Source organism: Giraffa tippelskirchi, chromosome 7 (genome assembly GCF_054371585.1).
Source record: "Giraffa tippelskirchi isolate mGirTip1 chromosome 7, T2T-mGirTip1v1.2.pri, whole genome shotgun sequence".
Taxonomy (NCBI): domain Eukaryota; kingdom Metazoa; phylum Chordata; class Mammalia; order Artiodactyla; family Giraffidae; genus Giraffa; species Giraffa tippelskirchi.
Window position 1 is genome coordinate 39,063,528 of NC_137281.1, and position 15,525 is coordinate 39,079,052.

General features: G+C 39.1%; 2 protein-coding genes across 8 annotated transcripts in view; one reads left to right on the forward strand and one right to left on the reverse strand.

Annotated features, from left to right (window-relative positions):
• FTO (FTO alpha-ketoglutarate dependent dioxygenase) overlaps positions 1–3,514 on the reverse strand; it is a 416,242-nt gene extending 412,728 nt beyond the window's left edge. For all 4 annotated transcript variants that reach the window (XM_081514417.1, XM_081514418.1, XM_081514415.1 and 1 more), the window contains exon 1: positions 3,443–3,514. In XM_081514417.1, coding sequence (XP_081370543.1) covers positions 3,443–3,487 — 45 coding nt within the window. In that variant the 5' untranslated portion in view covers positions 3,488–3,514. The remainder of the gene's footprint in view (positions 1–3,442) is intronic.
• RPGRIP1L (RPGRIP1 like) overlaps positions 2,543–15,525 on the forward strand; it is a 98,069-nt gene continuing 85,086 nt past the window's right edge. Inside the window, exons 1-6 of one of the 4 annotated variants that reach the window (XM_081514413.1) lie at positions 3,819–4,690; positions 6,531–6,565; positions 7,145–7,236; positions 8,785–8,929; positions 12,311–12,609; positions 14,927–15,029. In XM_081514413.1, the coding sequence (XP_081370539.1) occupies positions 7,152–7,236; positions 8,785–8,929; positions 12,311–12,609; positions 14,927–15,029 (632 nt within the window). In that variant the 5' untranslated portion in view covers positions 3,819–4,690; positions 6,531–6,565; positions 7,145–7,151. Of the gene's footprint in view, positions 3,640–3,818; positions 4,691–6,530; positions 6,566–7,144; positions 7,237–8,784; positions 8,930–12,310; positions 12,610–14,926; positions 15,030–15,386; positions 15,504–15,525 lie in introns of those variants that run through there. The other 3 variants (XM_081514412.1, XM_081514411.1, XM_081514414.1) reach the window with 3 other exon arrangements.

Sequence of the window (15,525 nt, forward strand, 5' to 3'; positions counted from 1 at the left end):
CTATATGAAATTCTAGAAAATACAGACTTCATCTATAGTGATAGAAAACCTACTAGTGGTTATTTGGGAGCCAAGGTGAGGGAAGAGATGGACTTCAAATCAGCAAGAGGAAATTGTTGGAAGGGATTGAAATGTTCTCTGTATCAACTGTGGTGGTAGTTTCACAGGGGTAAACATCTGTCAAAACTCATCAAATTGTGCACTATAAATGGGTGCTATTTACGGTACGGAAAGTACTCCTCAATAAAGCAGATTAGAAAAAGAAAATAATTTATGATTAAATAAATCATTTATTTTCTATTTAAGATTTAAAATTTGCTTTCCTATAGTTTACCCTAACCAGTAATATTTCTCAAATAACTTTTAAATAAAGATCAAAGAAATTTTTAAAAGTAAACAGGCAGACAACTTGCTCTATCATTTCAACATGTTTTACAAGCAGAAAATGGGAAAAAGCTTTGGAATGAGAAGACCTTGCTCTGGGCTCTAGTTTCACATAGCAACCAGGTGACTTTGGGCAAGTTTTAACTTCTACAAGCCTCGGTTTCAACATCCATCAGATGTCAATGACACTAACAGCTACCTCGTAGGCAACAGTTAGGGTTTTAAAAGAGTAAAAGCTCCTTTGCACAAGGATTCTATCTTAGCCAAAATCAGAATCCCAGTGTCTGGCAAATGTGCTGTGCTATGCTTAGTCGCTCAGTCATGTCCAACTCTTTTCGACACCATGGACTGTAGCCACCAGGTTCCTCTGTCCATGAGGATTCTCCAGGCAAGAATACGGGAATGGGTTGCCGTGCCCTCCTCCAGGGGATCTTCCCAACCCAGTGATCAAACCCGGGTCTCCTGCATTGCAGGCAGATTCTTTAGTCACCAGGGAAGCCCAAGAATACTGGGGGAGGTAGTCTATCCCTTCTCCAGGGGAACCTCTCAACCCAAGAATCGAACCAGGGTCTCCTGCATTCCAAGGGGATTCGTTACCAGCTGAGCTACCCAGGAAGCCCGTCAGGCAAATAATAGGTGCTAAATAAGTCTTTACAAAAGAAATGAGTAACTTTCAGTGTAAACCCAAAAGGTAAGAAAGACATCATGCGCAATACCACTGTGTGATATGTGTTTCTTTGAACTACTGCAGATGAATGCAGAAGGATCTTTCTCCTTTGCACCTATCTTTACAGGCTTCCCTGGTGGCTCAATGGTAAAGAATCTGCCAGCCAATGCAGGAGACGCTGGTTCCATCCCTGGGTCGGGAAGATCCCCTGGAGAAGGAAATGACAGCCCACTCCAGTATTCTTACCTGGGAAATTCCATGGACAGAGGAGCCTGGTGGGCTACAGTCCATGGGGTCACAAGGAGTCAGACACGACTTAGCAACTAAACAATTCATCTTTATATACACCTTATCACATACAGGTTCAAGCATGAAAACTTCAGGACTCTAAAGAAACTTTGCTATAACTCAGGTCACAGTGGTGGGGTGGTTTAGTCACTCAGTCCTGTCTGTCTCTTTGTGAACCCATGGACTGCACCTCACCAGGCTCCTATGTCCATGGGACTTTGGCAAGAACACTGGGGTGGGTTGCCATTTCCTTCTCCAGGGGATCTTCCCAACCCAGGAATCAAACCCACATCTCCTGCATTGCAGGCAGCTTCTTTACCACTGAGCCACCAGCAAAGCCCTAACTCAGGATATAATACAGTATATTTTATATCTTAAATCCATAGAGGTACTGCCCTAAGACAAAGTGAGTTCACTTGAGGACTCCAAATTCTGACAGCATAAACAGCTTCTGTTTCATTTACCAATGGCTCTCACTTCCAATAATTGCCTAATACAGAATGAGCAACAAATAGCATGTATAAAGGCCCTGAATATTCATTGGAAGGACTGATGCTGAAGCTTAACCTCCAATACTTTGGCCACCTGATGCGAACAGCCCACTCATTGGAAAAGACCCTAACGGTGGGAAAGGGAGGAAAAGGGACGGAAGACAGAGGACAAGATGGCTGGACAGCATCATTGATTCAATGGACATGAATTTGAGCAAACTCCGGGAGATGGTGAAGGACAGGGAAGTCTGGAGTGCTACAGTCCACAGGATCACAGAGTCGGGCATGACTTAGTGACTGAACAACAACAACAACAAAAGACCCTGTAACCAGATAAAGCAGAGGAAATAGGGACTTCTAAGAAGGCCAATGTGGTTGATGGGCAGGGAACAGAGAGGGGTCACATCCACTGAGGCTGTGGATGATGCAAGTAGAGCTTACACTACGCAAAACATTGTAGGTCGTGTGAAGTTTCCTTTTTATCCTGAGAACAACAGAAAGCCATGAAAGATTTTTTTTTTTGGCCATGCCACCCAGCTTGCAAGATCTTAGTTTCCCCACTGGGAATCAAACTCAAGTCATCGCAGGAGCCCCACTGGACCACCAAGGAATCCCATGAAAGATTTTTAAACAGTTGGTTGACAGAGGAGGTAAGAAGGAAAGGGCCATGATTACATTTGCATTTTGAAAAGCTCACACACTACAGTGTGAAGAAGTGTCTTCTGTGGAAGGTGGGACAAACGGGGAGCAAGGAGTGACTGGATGCAGAAGTGAATATAGACCAATAAGGAGATCACTGGAACAGTCCATTGAAGAGGTAATGGTAGCCTGGTCCAAGGTGGTGAAGATGGAAAAAAGTGAAGAGATTACCAATATTTTTAGACAAATTGATAGGACTTGATTTGGGGAATAAGAGAAACACTCAATTCTTCTGAGCCTCAAGTCTTCATCTGTAAAATAGGACTCTTGATATTTCATCTGTATAATATCTATCTTGCAATCTGCTGTGATAAGAATATGAAATAATATAAATATTATGGAACTGCAGAGTCTGATGCGTAATAAATGATAAAAAAAAGAAAATTCCATAACAATTATTATTGTCATCTCTTGGAACAACAACTGCTACAGCGTGAACCCCCACAGTAGAAAACGTTATTGTAGTTAAAACTCCACATCCGCTGTGCGGAAGACACAGAACACAGACAACTGTTTCAAATACACACATCTGATCGCACAGATTATCTCATCTCACCCGATCACAGAAATCATTACCTAAGAGGAAAGCACAACTGATATGATCACAAGCATCTAAGAGTCCGGTAAACTGAGGCACAAGGGTAGCTACAAACTTAACCAAGGAATGACGCGCAGAAGCAGGACAAGGAAATGGGTGTCTCAATTCTCATGTGAGTCAATCCACTAGGACTAGGCCTGCACCGAGCAACACGTATTCAAAGCCCCCAAAGTCTCTGGCTCCCTTGCTGACAAGGCCTTGTAACCCCTTCGCTTAAAATCGTGGGTCCGCTTGCCATCCAACCAAGCCCTTCCGGTTCCCAGACCCCAGCTACAAGTCCACGAAAGATCCCAGACTCGGGTGAGCCCGAAATACCTTAGCTTCGCGCTCTCGTTCCTCGGCCGTCGGGGTCCGCTTCATGCTGCCGATATAGCCGCCTTCGCCACTGCTAACCGCGTAGATTCCTAGCCCTGGACCCCGCCTCCTCCATGTAGTTCTCTTGGCGTCCTGCTCCCGCCTGGCGCCATTCTCCCTCGGAAAGGAGAGAACTACCACTCCCAGGATGCACCGCGGTAAGGCCGGACTGCGCGTCGGGGTTGGGAGCAAGAGAATTTCCGAGGTCCGACAGCTGGGCAAGTGTAGTACGCTGCTCAGAGACCGGGCCGGCGGGGGCCCAAAAAAAGAACTACAATTCCCAGAAGGCAACAGTGCCTGCCATGTTTTTCCCGTGCTCCTCTCGGCCGGCCGCCTCACATGCCGTCGGCGCTATAGCAACGGTAGCTAGCGGCTGGGAGAGAGTGGCGGTGAGTACACCCGGGGAGTAGAGGGGTGCAGCTAGCCGACCCTCTACCTCTAGCATGGGCCGGGGTCCTGGGGTCTGCTCTACCTCCTGGAGAAGGCCTTGGCGTTCTGCTCACGTGAAGAGCAGCCCAGCACGAGACACCTCACCTACTCAGGCCTGAATCACAGCCCGCCCATTATCCCGACTGCCAGCATCTGTTTGATATTTTCTATCCCAGCCCTGAAGCTTAGTTGTTGAGGGGTGAGGCTAAGTACAGTGCTTATCCAGGTCCTTCTTCAGGCAAAAAGTCACCTGCAAGTAGTTCGCTCATTGCCTCAGTAGATACGAATTTGAGCAAACTCGGGGAAATAGTGGAGGACAGAGTAGCATGGAGAGCTGCAGTCCATGGGGTCGCGAAGAGTCCGACACGACTTAGCGACTGAAAAACAACAACAAGGAGTTGATTGGAAAACTCCTAAGCCTCCCAAGTAACTTATTTGCTTAATCATTTACAATTATTTGTTTATCGTGAGTACCCCATAGCCTATGAACTCCGTGACGGTGGAGACTTTGTTTACTCTTTAGTCTCAGTACCAAGTATTCATTTATTCATTCCATAAACATGAATGCTGGCGTCCACCCTGTGCCCTGAGGCACTGTTCTCTACCAGCTAGGAACAAGACCGAGGCGGGTCTCAAGATGCTTCTACTTTATTAGTGAAGAGGAAGTAGTAATGAAGATACTGCAAGGAAGTGCAAGTGTTGGTCGCTCTGTCGTGTCTGACTCTTTGAGACCCCATGGACTGTAGCCCGCCTGGCTCCTCCATCCATGGAATTTTCCAGGCAAGAATACTGGAGTGGGTTGCCATTTCTTTCTCCAGGGAATCTTCCCGACCCAGGGATCAAACCCAGGTCTCCCCATTGCAGGCAGGCTCTTTACCGTCTGAACCACCAGGGAAGACAAATGAAGATAGTAAGTAGCAGTAAATATGATCATCTCGGGCTTCCCAGGTGGCGCTAGTGGTCAAGAACCCACCTGCCATTGCAAGTAGGCATAAGAGATGAGAGTTTGATCCCTGGGTCCGGAAGATCCCCTGGAGGAGGGCACAGCAACCCACTCCAGTATTCTTGCCTGGAGAATCTCATGGACAGAGGAGCCTGGCAGGCTGCAGTCCATAGGGTCACACAGAATTGGACAGGACTGAAGCGACTTCGTTTGCACACGTGATAATCTCAAATGGAGATGGTGGCTGTAAAAGAAATAAACAGTGCTGAAGTTGGGAGGAAGAGTACGGTAGCATAGGATGCTAAGGGAAGGCTTCTCTGAAAAAAATGTTTGAACTGAGCCCCAAAGAATGAGGAGCCAGCTAGTGCAAAGACCTTGAGCAAGGCAAGAGTACCATGGATTTGAAGAATCTAGAGAACAGTGAGTGGCACATAGTGAACCAGAAATGATTGTATGAAACGGTTGGGGAGGCATTGCAACATCGTGCATTATTTCTCAACCTTGGCATAATTAACATTTGGGGCCAGATAATTCTTTTTTGTGGTTCCTGTACACTATAGTAGGATCCAGTGCCTGATGATCTGAGGTGGATCTGATGCAATAATAGAAATATAAAGTACAGAGTAAATGTAACACATTTGAATCATCCTGAAACTATCCTTCCCACCCTGGTCTGTGGAAAAATTGTTTTCCATGAAACCAGTCCCTAGTGCCACAAAAGGTTGGGGACCTCTGCGATATTTAGCATCATCTCTGACCTCTAGATGCCAGTAACACCACCTGCCTGCTTCCCAGTTGTGACCATCAGAAATAGGGCCAGATACTTCATAGATGTGTGACCTTGGGCAAGTTCCCTAAGCTGTGTCTTGGTTTCTTCATTTGTAAAGTAGGACACATTTGAGTAACAACCTCAAGAGTGCCTGGCACATCTTACTAAACATTCAATTAATGTTAACACCATCACCTTCATTATTGTTACTATTATAAAAGCCACCATAATTCTACTGTGGAAAAGCTATCTTTTTCACAGTTGTCCTGTGTTTAAACTTCTTGTTAATTTGGTTCCTAAATTGTCCTCTCCTGTAGCAGTGTTGCCAAAAGAAGTAGATGATCTTCCAGGTATATGTCTGTTAGTTGTTTACATCACAGTAAAAACTCAATGGTCTGCAACGTTGATGAGTTATAATAAAAGTTATTTACCCTGTCTCTAAAAGATAATGCATATACACATAATGCATACAAGATTTTGGAAACCACCTCTGGCTCCAGACCCTGAAGCCCCAAGGACTCCATTCATTCATTCGACAACTATCTAATGAATGCCAGCTATATGCCCAGCTCTGTCCCAGCCTTTGAGAATACAGAGGTGAATGAGACAAATCCCTTTATTCTCTCAGACTGTATTCTAGGACCAATGTGCTAGAGATTGGGAACCTCTGCCTTAGGCCATCTTCACTGGTTCTTTGCATTACTAAACATTGTGTGAACCACTCACATCCACATATAAAACTAAGTTACTATGATGCATCTCTGTAAAGAACAGAAACTGTAAAAATGCCAGAATTAGCTGGACAGTATGTACATGGAGGTAGGAAGCCCTGGGACCTAGGCTTCATGGCAACAAAAGACACAACAAAAACAAATCCAGCTGGTGAATTTATGAAACCTCTTTCACAGGGAAACTACCAACTCCTTTGTGCATCAAGCTGAAGGTTAGTATTCAAGTGACACTAACATCCCAGGCAAATGGGTTAAATGCTTTTAATTTACCATCTCATGTACCTTTAAAGTAACTCTGTGAGAATAGGTGTTGTTTTCTCCACTTTGAAGATTAAATTGCTTTCTCCACATGATTAGTGACTTGACCAGCCAGTAAGTAATAGAACAACCATTTGAATCAAGTTCCTGACTGAAGTATTTTGATACCTGCTTTCTTTTGGGGAGCAGAGAAAGGGATGGAGGATGGAGAGGAGATCTTTCTTAAATTTGGGGAAGGTTTTGTGTTTTTTTCCCAAACAGAGGAAGAAGAAGAAGAGAGAAGGAAGAATGATAATCTTAGCTCATTTCCTCAGCAAACTATAGGAAATATACTGTTGAAAGGAACACTGGCTCCATGATTGACTGTAGTATTACTTTTAAAATAGAAGCTTTCATCTTCTTCAAGCAGCACATGTGGGCAATAAGATGTCCATTAAAGTTCTAGTGCCTTATTCATTTTATTTGGTTCATTCCATTGCATAGTTAATGTTACAACTTGGAAAGATTTTATTTGAATTTTCTCTTCTCCACAGATAGGCAATGTCTGGTCCAGCTGATGAGACTGCAGGAGACCTGCCTGTGAAAGACATAGGTCTAAATCTCTTTGGCATGGGAGGGTTGCAAGGTATGGCCAGCTGTTATATATTACAGTTATGAACTTTGATCAGTAACTTCTTTACTTTTAAAGTATTTCTGATATTCATACAAACAAAGCCATTTAAGGAACTATATAGCTCTTGATTGGACTAAACAAGAAGATAGAGAATTTAGAACAACATATGGTATTTTACTGCATGCATCAATTATCAACAGCTCATAGAAAATGTAAAACCCCCTCTGTTCTGATAAAGAATTGTTATAAATCATCTTCTTAAAATTCCACACATCAGTAGAAACTACACAGAGAGTACCAAGCCCCCAAACTGAATTGCCTGGTTTAAATCACATTCACCATTAAAATGTTTCTTTATGCTTAAGTTTTATATGGGAGGAAATGCCATATTTAAAAAATTTTGCCTTTCAAGTAGAGTGTCTCAAAATGGTTTGTTTATCCAAGCAATATTGACTTTGTTTTATCAAATTAATACACATTAAAGGTTTTCTTTGTCCTTTTATCACTTAGTGGTTGCTATGGAGCTAAAAAGCACTTTCAAATTGAAAAAGAAAAGAACTGCTTTACGGAACAATTTAGAGTGTAGAGCTGTGTTTGTGTTTGTGTGTACAATATGTCAGCCATGCTGTCATGCCACAGCATTTGTCATTGAGAAGCCTGTGATGTAAAATATATTCCACTAAGTCTTCTTTACAAGCTTGTTAATCAAAGTGTTACAGGTAGCCACCCTGAAGTACTAAAGAAAGGTGGTCAAAATATTGTTCATTGAAAAAAATAAATTTGTACAGCTTTTATTGTTAAAAGTAAAAAGACTGTATCAGCTTTGCTTTAGATCTTTAATGGAATATCGGGGATTCAAATACAAAGAAATTTTTCAGTGTGCCAGGCTATTTTTTTAGTATTTGATACCCTAAGTTCACTTCTTGCCCTCAGTAACCTCCTCATAGGGCTTTAATCTTTGTCCATTTGTTCTTTGTTTCTTGTGGAGGACTGTTGAAAATTGACCAGCTTCACACAAAAATATCAAATTTAAGCATATGTAAAAGAAATATCATACACACATGCTAAAAGGTGTAAAAGTTCTTTAAAAATATGTGATAGCTTATAAATGATTTGGGAAGGTTTTTGTTTGTTTGGTCTTGCAGATTTTATAGTTTATCTTCTATAACCCAACACCCATAGCTCAGAAAAATATCTTAATCATATTGTTTTTGTTATAACTCTTACCTTTGCAAAAAAAAATACTTCCAGATACCGTTTTAGTTTAGTTTTTGCAACATTCAGCATACAAATTGGAAAGTCTTAATTGAATCAGAGTTCCATCTTATATTCTTAAAGACGGTTATTTGAATACATTTTTGAATGGAAACTATTGTTACTCAAATCCTTAATATTGCATATAAAGTATTAATAGCAAAGATTTTTGTTCTTACCTCCAATCAGTGACATGAACAATGCTATAACATTTTCTAAAGCATCAGAGATTATGTTATTATCAACAGTTATTGTTTTTAGAGGCTCTTTTAAGTAATCCTATTAATTACCTTGGCATTTTTGCAGAAACTTCAACAACACGGACAATGAAGTCTCGCCAGGCAGTGTCACGTATCAGTCGTGAGGAACTGGAAGACAGATTTTTGCGTTTGCATGATGAGAACATTTTACTTAAACAGCATGCCCGCAAGCAAGAGGATAAAATTAAAAGGTTATGATAAAAAGCTTTTAGCTTTTTTTTTTTTTCCCTGACTCTGTAAAGTTTGGAGGATATGCTTTTCTATAAACTTAATTGAAAACCCCACCTTGAATCTTTTTTTGGAGCAAGGCAGGTTGTAAATAAATACAATTTTAAAAATGGAAAATCTTACAAACTAGTATAATAAACCAAAAAGATTATGAGTTTTTATTATGTCTGAAATTGCCATTTGAAAGAAAGAGCTAATAGCTATGAGTGCCATGAGTGTATCATATCTCTAAGTAACTTTTGTTTTAATATTTATAGCTTAATAAGCAAATGGCCAAAACATCTGTTCTCTAAACGTCCTTATTTTAAAATGAAAGTTCAAAAAAGTAATTAGCTATTCTAACTTGTTAGAATGCATGTTCCTTGAAGATTTTGGGTTTACTAAGGAAAAACATCACTATCTGGAACATATTTTACTTTGCTTGGATTAATCTAGAATCTATATTTATTTCAAAGAGTCTACTGTTTCTGAAGAAACTGTCACTTTTGTGTGCAGTTTCTGCAGGGATTATTTCTTAAGAATAGATACCTTTCATTCTTTCTTGCTTAGGAACACTTGACTATTTTCTGAATGTGTGACTTAAAGTTCATTCTCATGTGTGAGCATGGACAGGTCTGTATTCATGTTCTAGATCCAATGCAAAGGTGAGACAGTGATCAAAGAAGGAAGATAGAGTTCATTTTTTTCTGCTTGGAACTTAGCCTGTAAAGGAATGACTTCTCGTCAGTTTCTACTCTGTGGACTTTGTTTAATGACCCACTGACCTGCTTTGTGCAGAGCTTTTACTTTGAGTTGGTTTTTGAGTCACCATGATGGCTTTTTGCAAGACATGTGACTCACTTGCCTGATTGTTTTCCTGACCAGTAACATAGCCATCACCCTGTCTAAATGAGACATTTAGTCTGTGACTGCTTAACAGTTTTTTTCTTTGTAAACCTAATTGGTTAGTAAAAGAATTAAATTCACAACCTTTACCTCATTAGTAATTTGTCCTAGCTAGAAAGTAGAAGACAATAATGAGCTACGTAGTTTAATGGAAAAAACACTGTGCTAGGAGTCAAGTTGTACATCTGTTCTTTTATCTCTCTGCCACTTGCCTGTGGCATGTTCAAGCCATTTAACCCCCAGAGATTTTATTTTACTCAGCCCTGAGAATAGTGATCCAATGACTACTATAACCCAAAGCTCTAATTTCCTTCTCGATTTCACACCACTGACACTACATAGATACATGGATAGAACTTTATCCTTAAGATATAATTAGATTCACTTACTTTAGAATAAATGTAGATTTAATAAACTACCTTTCTAAAGAAGTACTCAAACTTTACCTGGTCACTTATTTCATTAATAGAAAATAATCAAATGAATATTGTTGCTATCACTGGAAAGAGAGAGGCAATCTTATCTTTCTTGGCAAAACTTACTTCAATATCTTTGGAGGAATTGTAAGCCTCTGTAAGGCAACGGCAACCCACTCCAGTACTCTTGCCTGGAAAATCCCATGGACGGAGGAGCCTGGGAGGCTTCAGTCCATAGGGTCACTAAGAGTCGGATACGACTGAGCGACTTCACTTTCACTTTTCACTTTCATGCATTGGAGAAGGAAATGGCACCCCACTCCAGTGTTCTTGCCTGGAGAATCCCAGGGACGGCGGAGCCTGGTGGGCTGCCGTCTATGGGGTCGCACAGAGTCGGACACGACTGAAGCAACTTAGCAGTATGGGTGTACTCCTCTTGCCTTAAAAACTGGAGTTGTTTACTTTTCTCTAGATGTTGACTGCTTTTTCACATTAAATCTGTGTCTTTCTTTTGAACGTAATCTCTATCTCTGTGTGAAAGTCTTTGTGTAACAGAAGATTCAGGTATTTAGGTTGGCGTCTCATTTAAGTGGCCACCATCTCTCTACGGCAGCTGCATTTGGTGGGGCTGAGGATCCGAGAGGACTGGGTAGCATGCATGGCTCTGTTGGGTTGCAATACCTGCCCAAACTTCCCAATGATATATCCTTCTCAGGATTAGGTGGAAAAGGAACTAATCCATTGATTATTTTACTAGGGTGTTTGTGGTACTCTTGGATCTTGGTTTTTATTATCCTATATCCCTTATAAAACATGTTTAATGGATGTGCCTCAAGGGAAAGAGAAAACAATCTTAACTGATTATGTTATGCATAGCTCTCCCCCATGCCACATGCTGTAGGCCGAGTAGCCAGAAGTGTAGATAGACATGTATTACTACCGCTTCTACAGAGCACTCCGCTCAGGGCAACAAAAGGTTGTACTGTGACATCCCAAAGCTATTAAGGGTTTTTTTTTATTTCACTTTTGTTCTCTTAAGTAAAAGCTTCTGTCCATAACCAGGCTAAAATAAAGCAAAACTCCGTTTAAAGAAAAATGAAGTGTGTTTTTATTTTCAATCTCCTGTCTGGGCCTTTATAAAAATAGATTCACTATAAACTAGAATCAGCTATTGAAGATGTGCGACCAATTTTGTAAAGTCTTGAACTTGTGTCTCTCATCAAAGCCACCTTTTCTTTCTTGTACTGCCAAGATTTTTCCATTCACTGTCAAGCATGTTTTCCGTACGTGTATATTACATCACCCCCATGTGCCCTTTCTGTCTTTTGTTCTGTCTAACCAGTTTTTATCAAAACTTAAAAGAATCAAAGGTATAAACTCCTGAGATGTCAAAAGCACAGTGTATGTCTAAATTTAAAAGCAACATTGAAATAATACTTTTTTGTGTCTAATTATTTTCTACCATTAAACAGGCATGTTGCTGGAGCACTGAGCAACATTTAATGGTGCATTTGAGTTTCTTTTTAATTTTTCATTGGGCTTTTAATATGTATCTATGCGTTCTAACATTTTTATATTTGTAATATATCTTAATCCCAGAGAAACTGAAAACAATATATCACTTAAATACTGCATAGTCTTAATACACTTTTGAAAAGTTTTAACTTACTGTGGCTTGCAGATATAACCCACCACATCCACAATCTGTAGCTACATTTAAGTGCATACAGCATTCCTACATAAGGTCATGCGTTAAAAATTGCATTTGAGGAACATATGGAGTAAATATGTGTCCTCTCTTTACTAACCTTAAATGATAAGCCTTAGGAAACTGTTATTTGTCAGTGCTATAAAGCAGATTGTTGCCCAGTGGTTTCAATTATCATCAAAGGATTCTTCACAGGCAGTAATAGTTACATCAAAACCTGAAATTTATTATTCAGGTTCTGCACTGAAGTCTTCACAGTGATTATGTTCCTTTCAACAGAATGCATTTTATGCTGACTTCTCACATTCCTTTTCATCTTTTTATTATTTCCCTAGAATGGCCACCAAGTTAATACGGCTAGTTAATGACAAGAAAAGATATGAACAGGTTGGTGGCGGCCCCAAGCGGTTGGGAAGAGATGTGGAAATGGAAGAAATGATTGAGCAGCTGCAAGAGAAAGTTCATGAGCTTGAAAGACAAAATGAAGTCCTCAAAAGCAGACTAATTTCAACCAAGCAGCAACTTCAGATCCAGGGTCACAGGCACACTCCGTACAGTTACGTGCAATCTCGTGTTAACACCGGGCGTAGAAGAGTGAATGAAAATGCAGGCTTACAGGAATGCCCCAGGAAAGGTAAATTAAAGCTTGCATTAAATCCTAAATTTAAATTAATAGGTTGTTTTACATTCACATACCTACATACACACACACGCACGGAGTTTTATTTCTACATTATTCATGTCTTTAAGCATCTTTCAAAAGAGAAAAAAATAGTTTTTTTGGCTTTTTGATAAAATCACATTAACATGAAGGTCATTTTATATAAGAATCACTAGATCATGCTCAAATTTGTCTAGTAAAACATTGAACATAAGTATTCATCCTAACAGGTAAAAGAAGCTTATACGAAATTACATAAAATACAGGTTTAGTTTAGTTTTAGTTGGTTTTTATAGTTAGTGATGAAAATCGCATTGACTCAGGCAAATGGAGAAACCACTAGTTTGCTTATATGGTCACACTGTTGTTCTGAATGATCACACTTAAGTTCTTTGTCCAAAGGCCTTCCTTAAATTTTACAGAATTGTTTAAATTTTTCTCATCATGGGAGGCAGCTTGACCGTGGAATGTGCACATAACTAGGGATTTGAAAAGTTGGGTTCTTGGTGACCTTGGACAAGTCTTCTAGTGATTCTGAACTTGAGTTTTCTTTACATGTAGAATAAAAGGATGTAAACAAGTGACCGTAAAAAGTCTCTTCCAGCTCCAAAAAATCATCATTGGTCAGTCACTTTCCTTATGTTGAAAATGAATCACCTAAAACCTATAAGACTCAGTACTATACACAGAACCTACGTATTTCTAATAAAAATTGCTCTCTCTTACCCACAAACTTTATTTTTAATGAAGCAAAAAGTCAATAACTATTTTAATTTTTTTTCATTACAACTACCAGGGAAGGAAATAGAATTTTAGTTCTAATTCTTCGTTTGGAATATTCTTCACATAAAGACCAAACATTTTTAGGGAAATAAAAAATCATGTAAAACTTTCATTTCAATTCGTCGAGGGAATAAAAAACACCATCTGAACAGAAAAAGAGAAAAATTTGTCCTATTTTTTTTCTGCAAGCCAAAATGTTAACACTATCTGTTCCCTAGACAGGGTTCCTTTGAAGTCAGTAAGGCCTCCATGCAGGCAGGAGGCAGCTGCAGGATGAAAGGGCTTGGCTACTCCGAGCTATGTGAGATTGGCAATAGGCTTTGAATATAATCAAAGTAATCATAATGAATTATAAATCAAAAATACATTCGGCTGCTAATTAACTTTTTACATCAAGAGAACACTTGACTTCCCAGAACCTCATTATCCCCATCTGTAAAATGGAGTGATAACACCAGATTAGAAGAAAGGTCAGGAGATGGTAGGTCTACCATGATTTATTTTACCTTTAAATAGTCATTTATCCTCTCTGAACCTTAGTTTTGTCACCTGTGACTTGGGAAAGATGATCCCTATAGTCTATTTATGCTAAATAAAGACAATGCCCAAATATTAGGTTAGCATGACAAGGTATTAGTGCTATGAATTGCTGTCTAAATTGTTTGATAAAAGTTTCTCCTTATGGAAGAGCCACAGAACAGAAGAGACTTAAAATGTTACTCATATAGACTAAAATTTTCTTTGTATTCACTCACTTTATTTACTAAAAGCTAATCATTTAATTATTGTGCAAGTGTGAAGTAACTTTTATAATTAAAAGAATGTCTCATTTTTTTTAACAATGGGATTAGGTTTATAAAAATTACATATAATTATTTTTATAAGAAAAATTGTATTTAAGTGCAGCAACAAAATGTTTTATGTGGAATCTTACTAATGATCTCAAATTACCTTTGGTGAAATATGGATTTTCTTATTAAGGTAAAATAAATTAAAATAGAGGAAACATTTTGACTTATGTTCACAGTATCTATGAGTCACACAAATAAGGATAAGGTTCAGAATGTAAAGTCAAGTGGTGTGAATGAGTAATTTAAAAATCAAAAAACCTTTACCAAAAATACTAAAAAAAATAAATCATGGTTTCGAAAACTTTTTCCTTCATACCTCAGTTTATATTGTAAAGACCTAAATTTAAAACTTTGGTTCTTTCAGAACTTACTTCAGAAGTTACAAATCTAAGTTGAATAAAAGTGTTTCTGGGTAATTTGGTTTACATAGTAGAATTTGTTAAATGAGCAGTACTTGGTGCTGTTCTTTACTTAATGCCAGCTGGTGGCTGAGATCTAACGGTTCCTTTGGCAATGTATGTCTAATTCTCTGTACTGCAGAGCATGCATCTCTCAGTATGGAAGAGACTTGCTTATGTTGCAGATTTCCTTACAATAGCAAATCAAGGGTCCTTCTTTTCTAACTTTGCTTGTATGACCCTATTAATTTATTTTAGGTATTAAATTCCAAGATACAGATGTAGCAGAAACTGTGCAACCCATGCCTACAAAATATGGCAACAGTTTACTCGGAGAAGCCAGAGGAGAAATAAGAAATTTGTATGTATGCTTTTTGTGATCATTTTAGACCACTGTATATTGATCATGTCTCTTTTGATCCCTCCCTCTCCTTTATTTTAAACAAAATTGGTTTATGTACAAAAAATTTCCTCCAGCTAGATCTGTGAGTCCAGAAGAGGTATTACATAACATGCTTGCAGTACAATGAGGAAAATGAATATCTTAACCAACTTCATCAATGGAAGCATATAGAGAGAGAATAGTTCTCTATATTATAATTTCCCCCTCAAAGGAATGGCATAAAGCCCAGTCGTTTAGAATAGTATAAGGTTTAGAGGCAACATTTTCATTCTCAGAAGAATTACAGGTAGTTTTTTTTTGTTTTTTTTTTTTTAGATCATGAATTAATTAGCCTTTCTGTGGTTTAAAAAAAAGAATTGGAGGGAGTGGCTTAAAAGTTTGGAGCTATCAAATACATATGGATTTCAGATTTTGTTTCACTGTGATTCTACGGTACTTCATTCTTCATCATGCT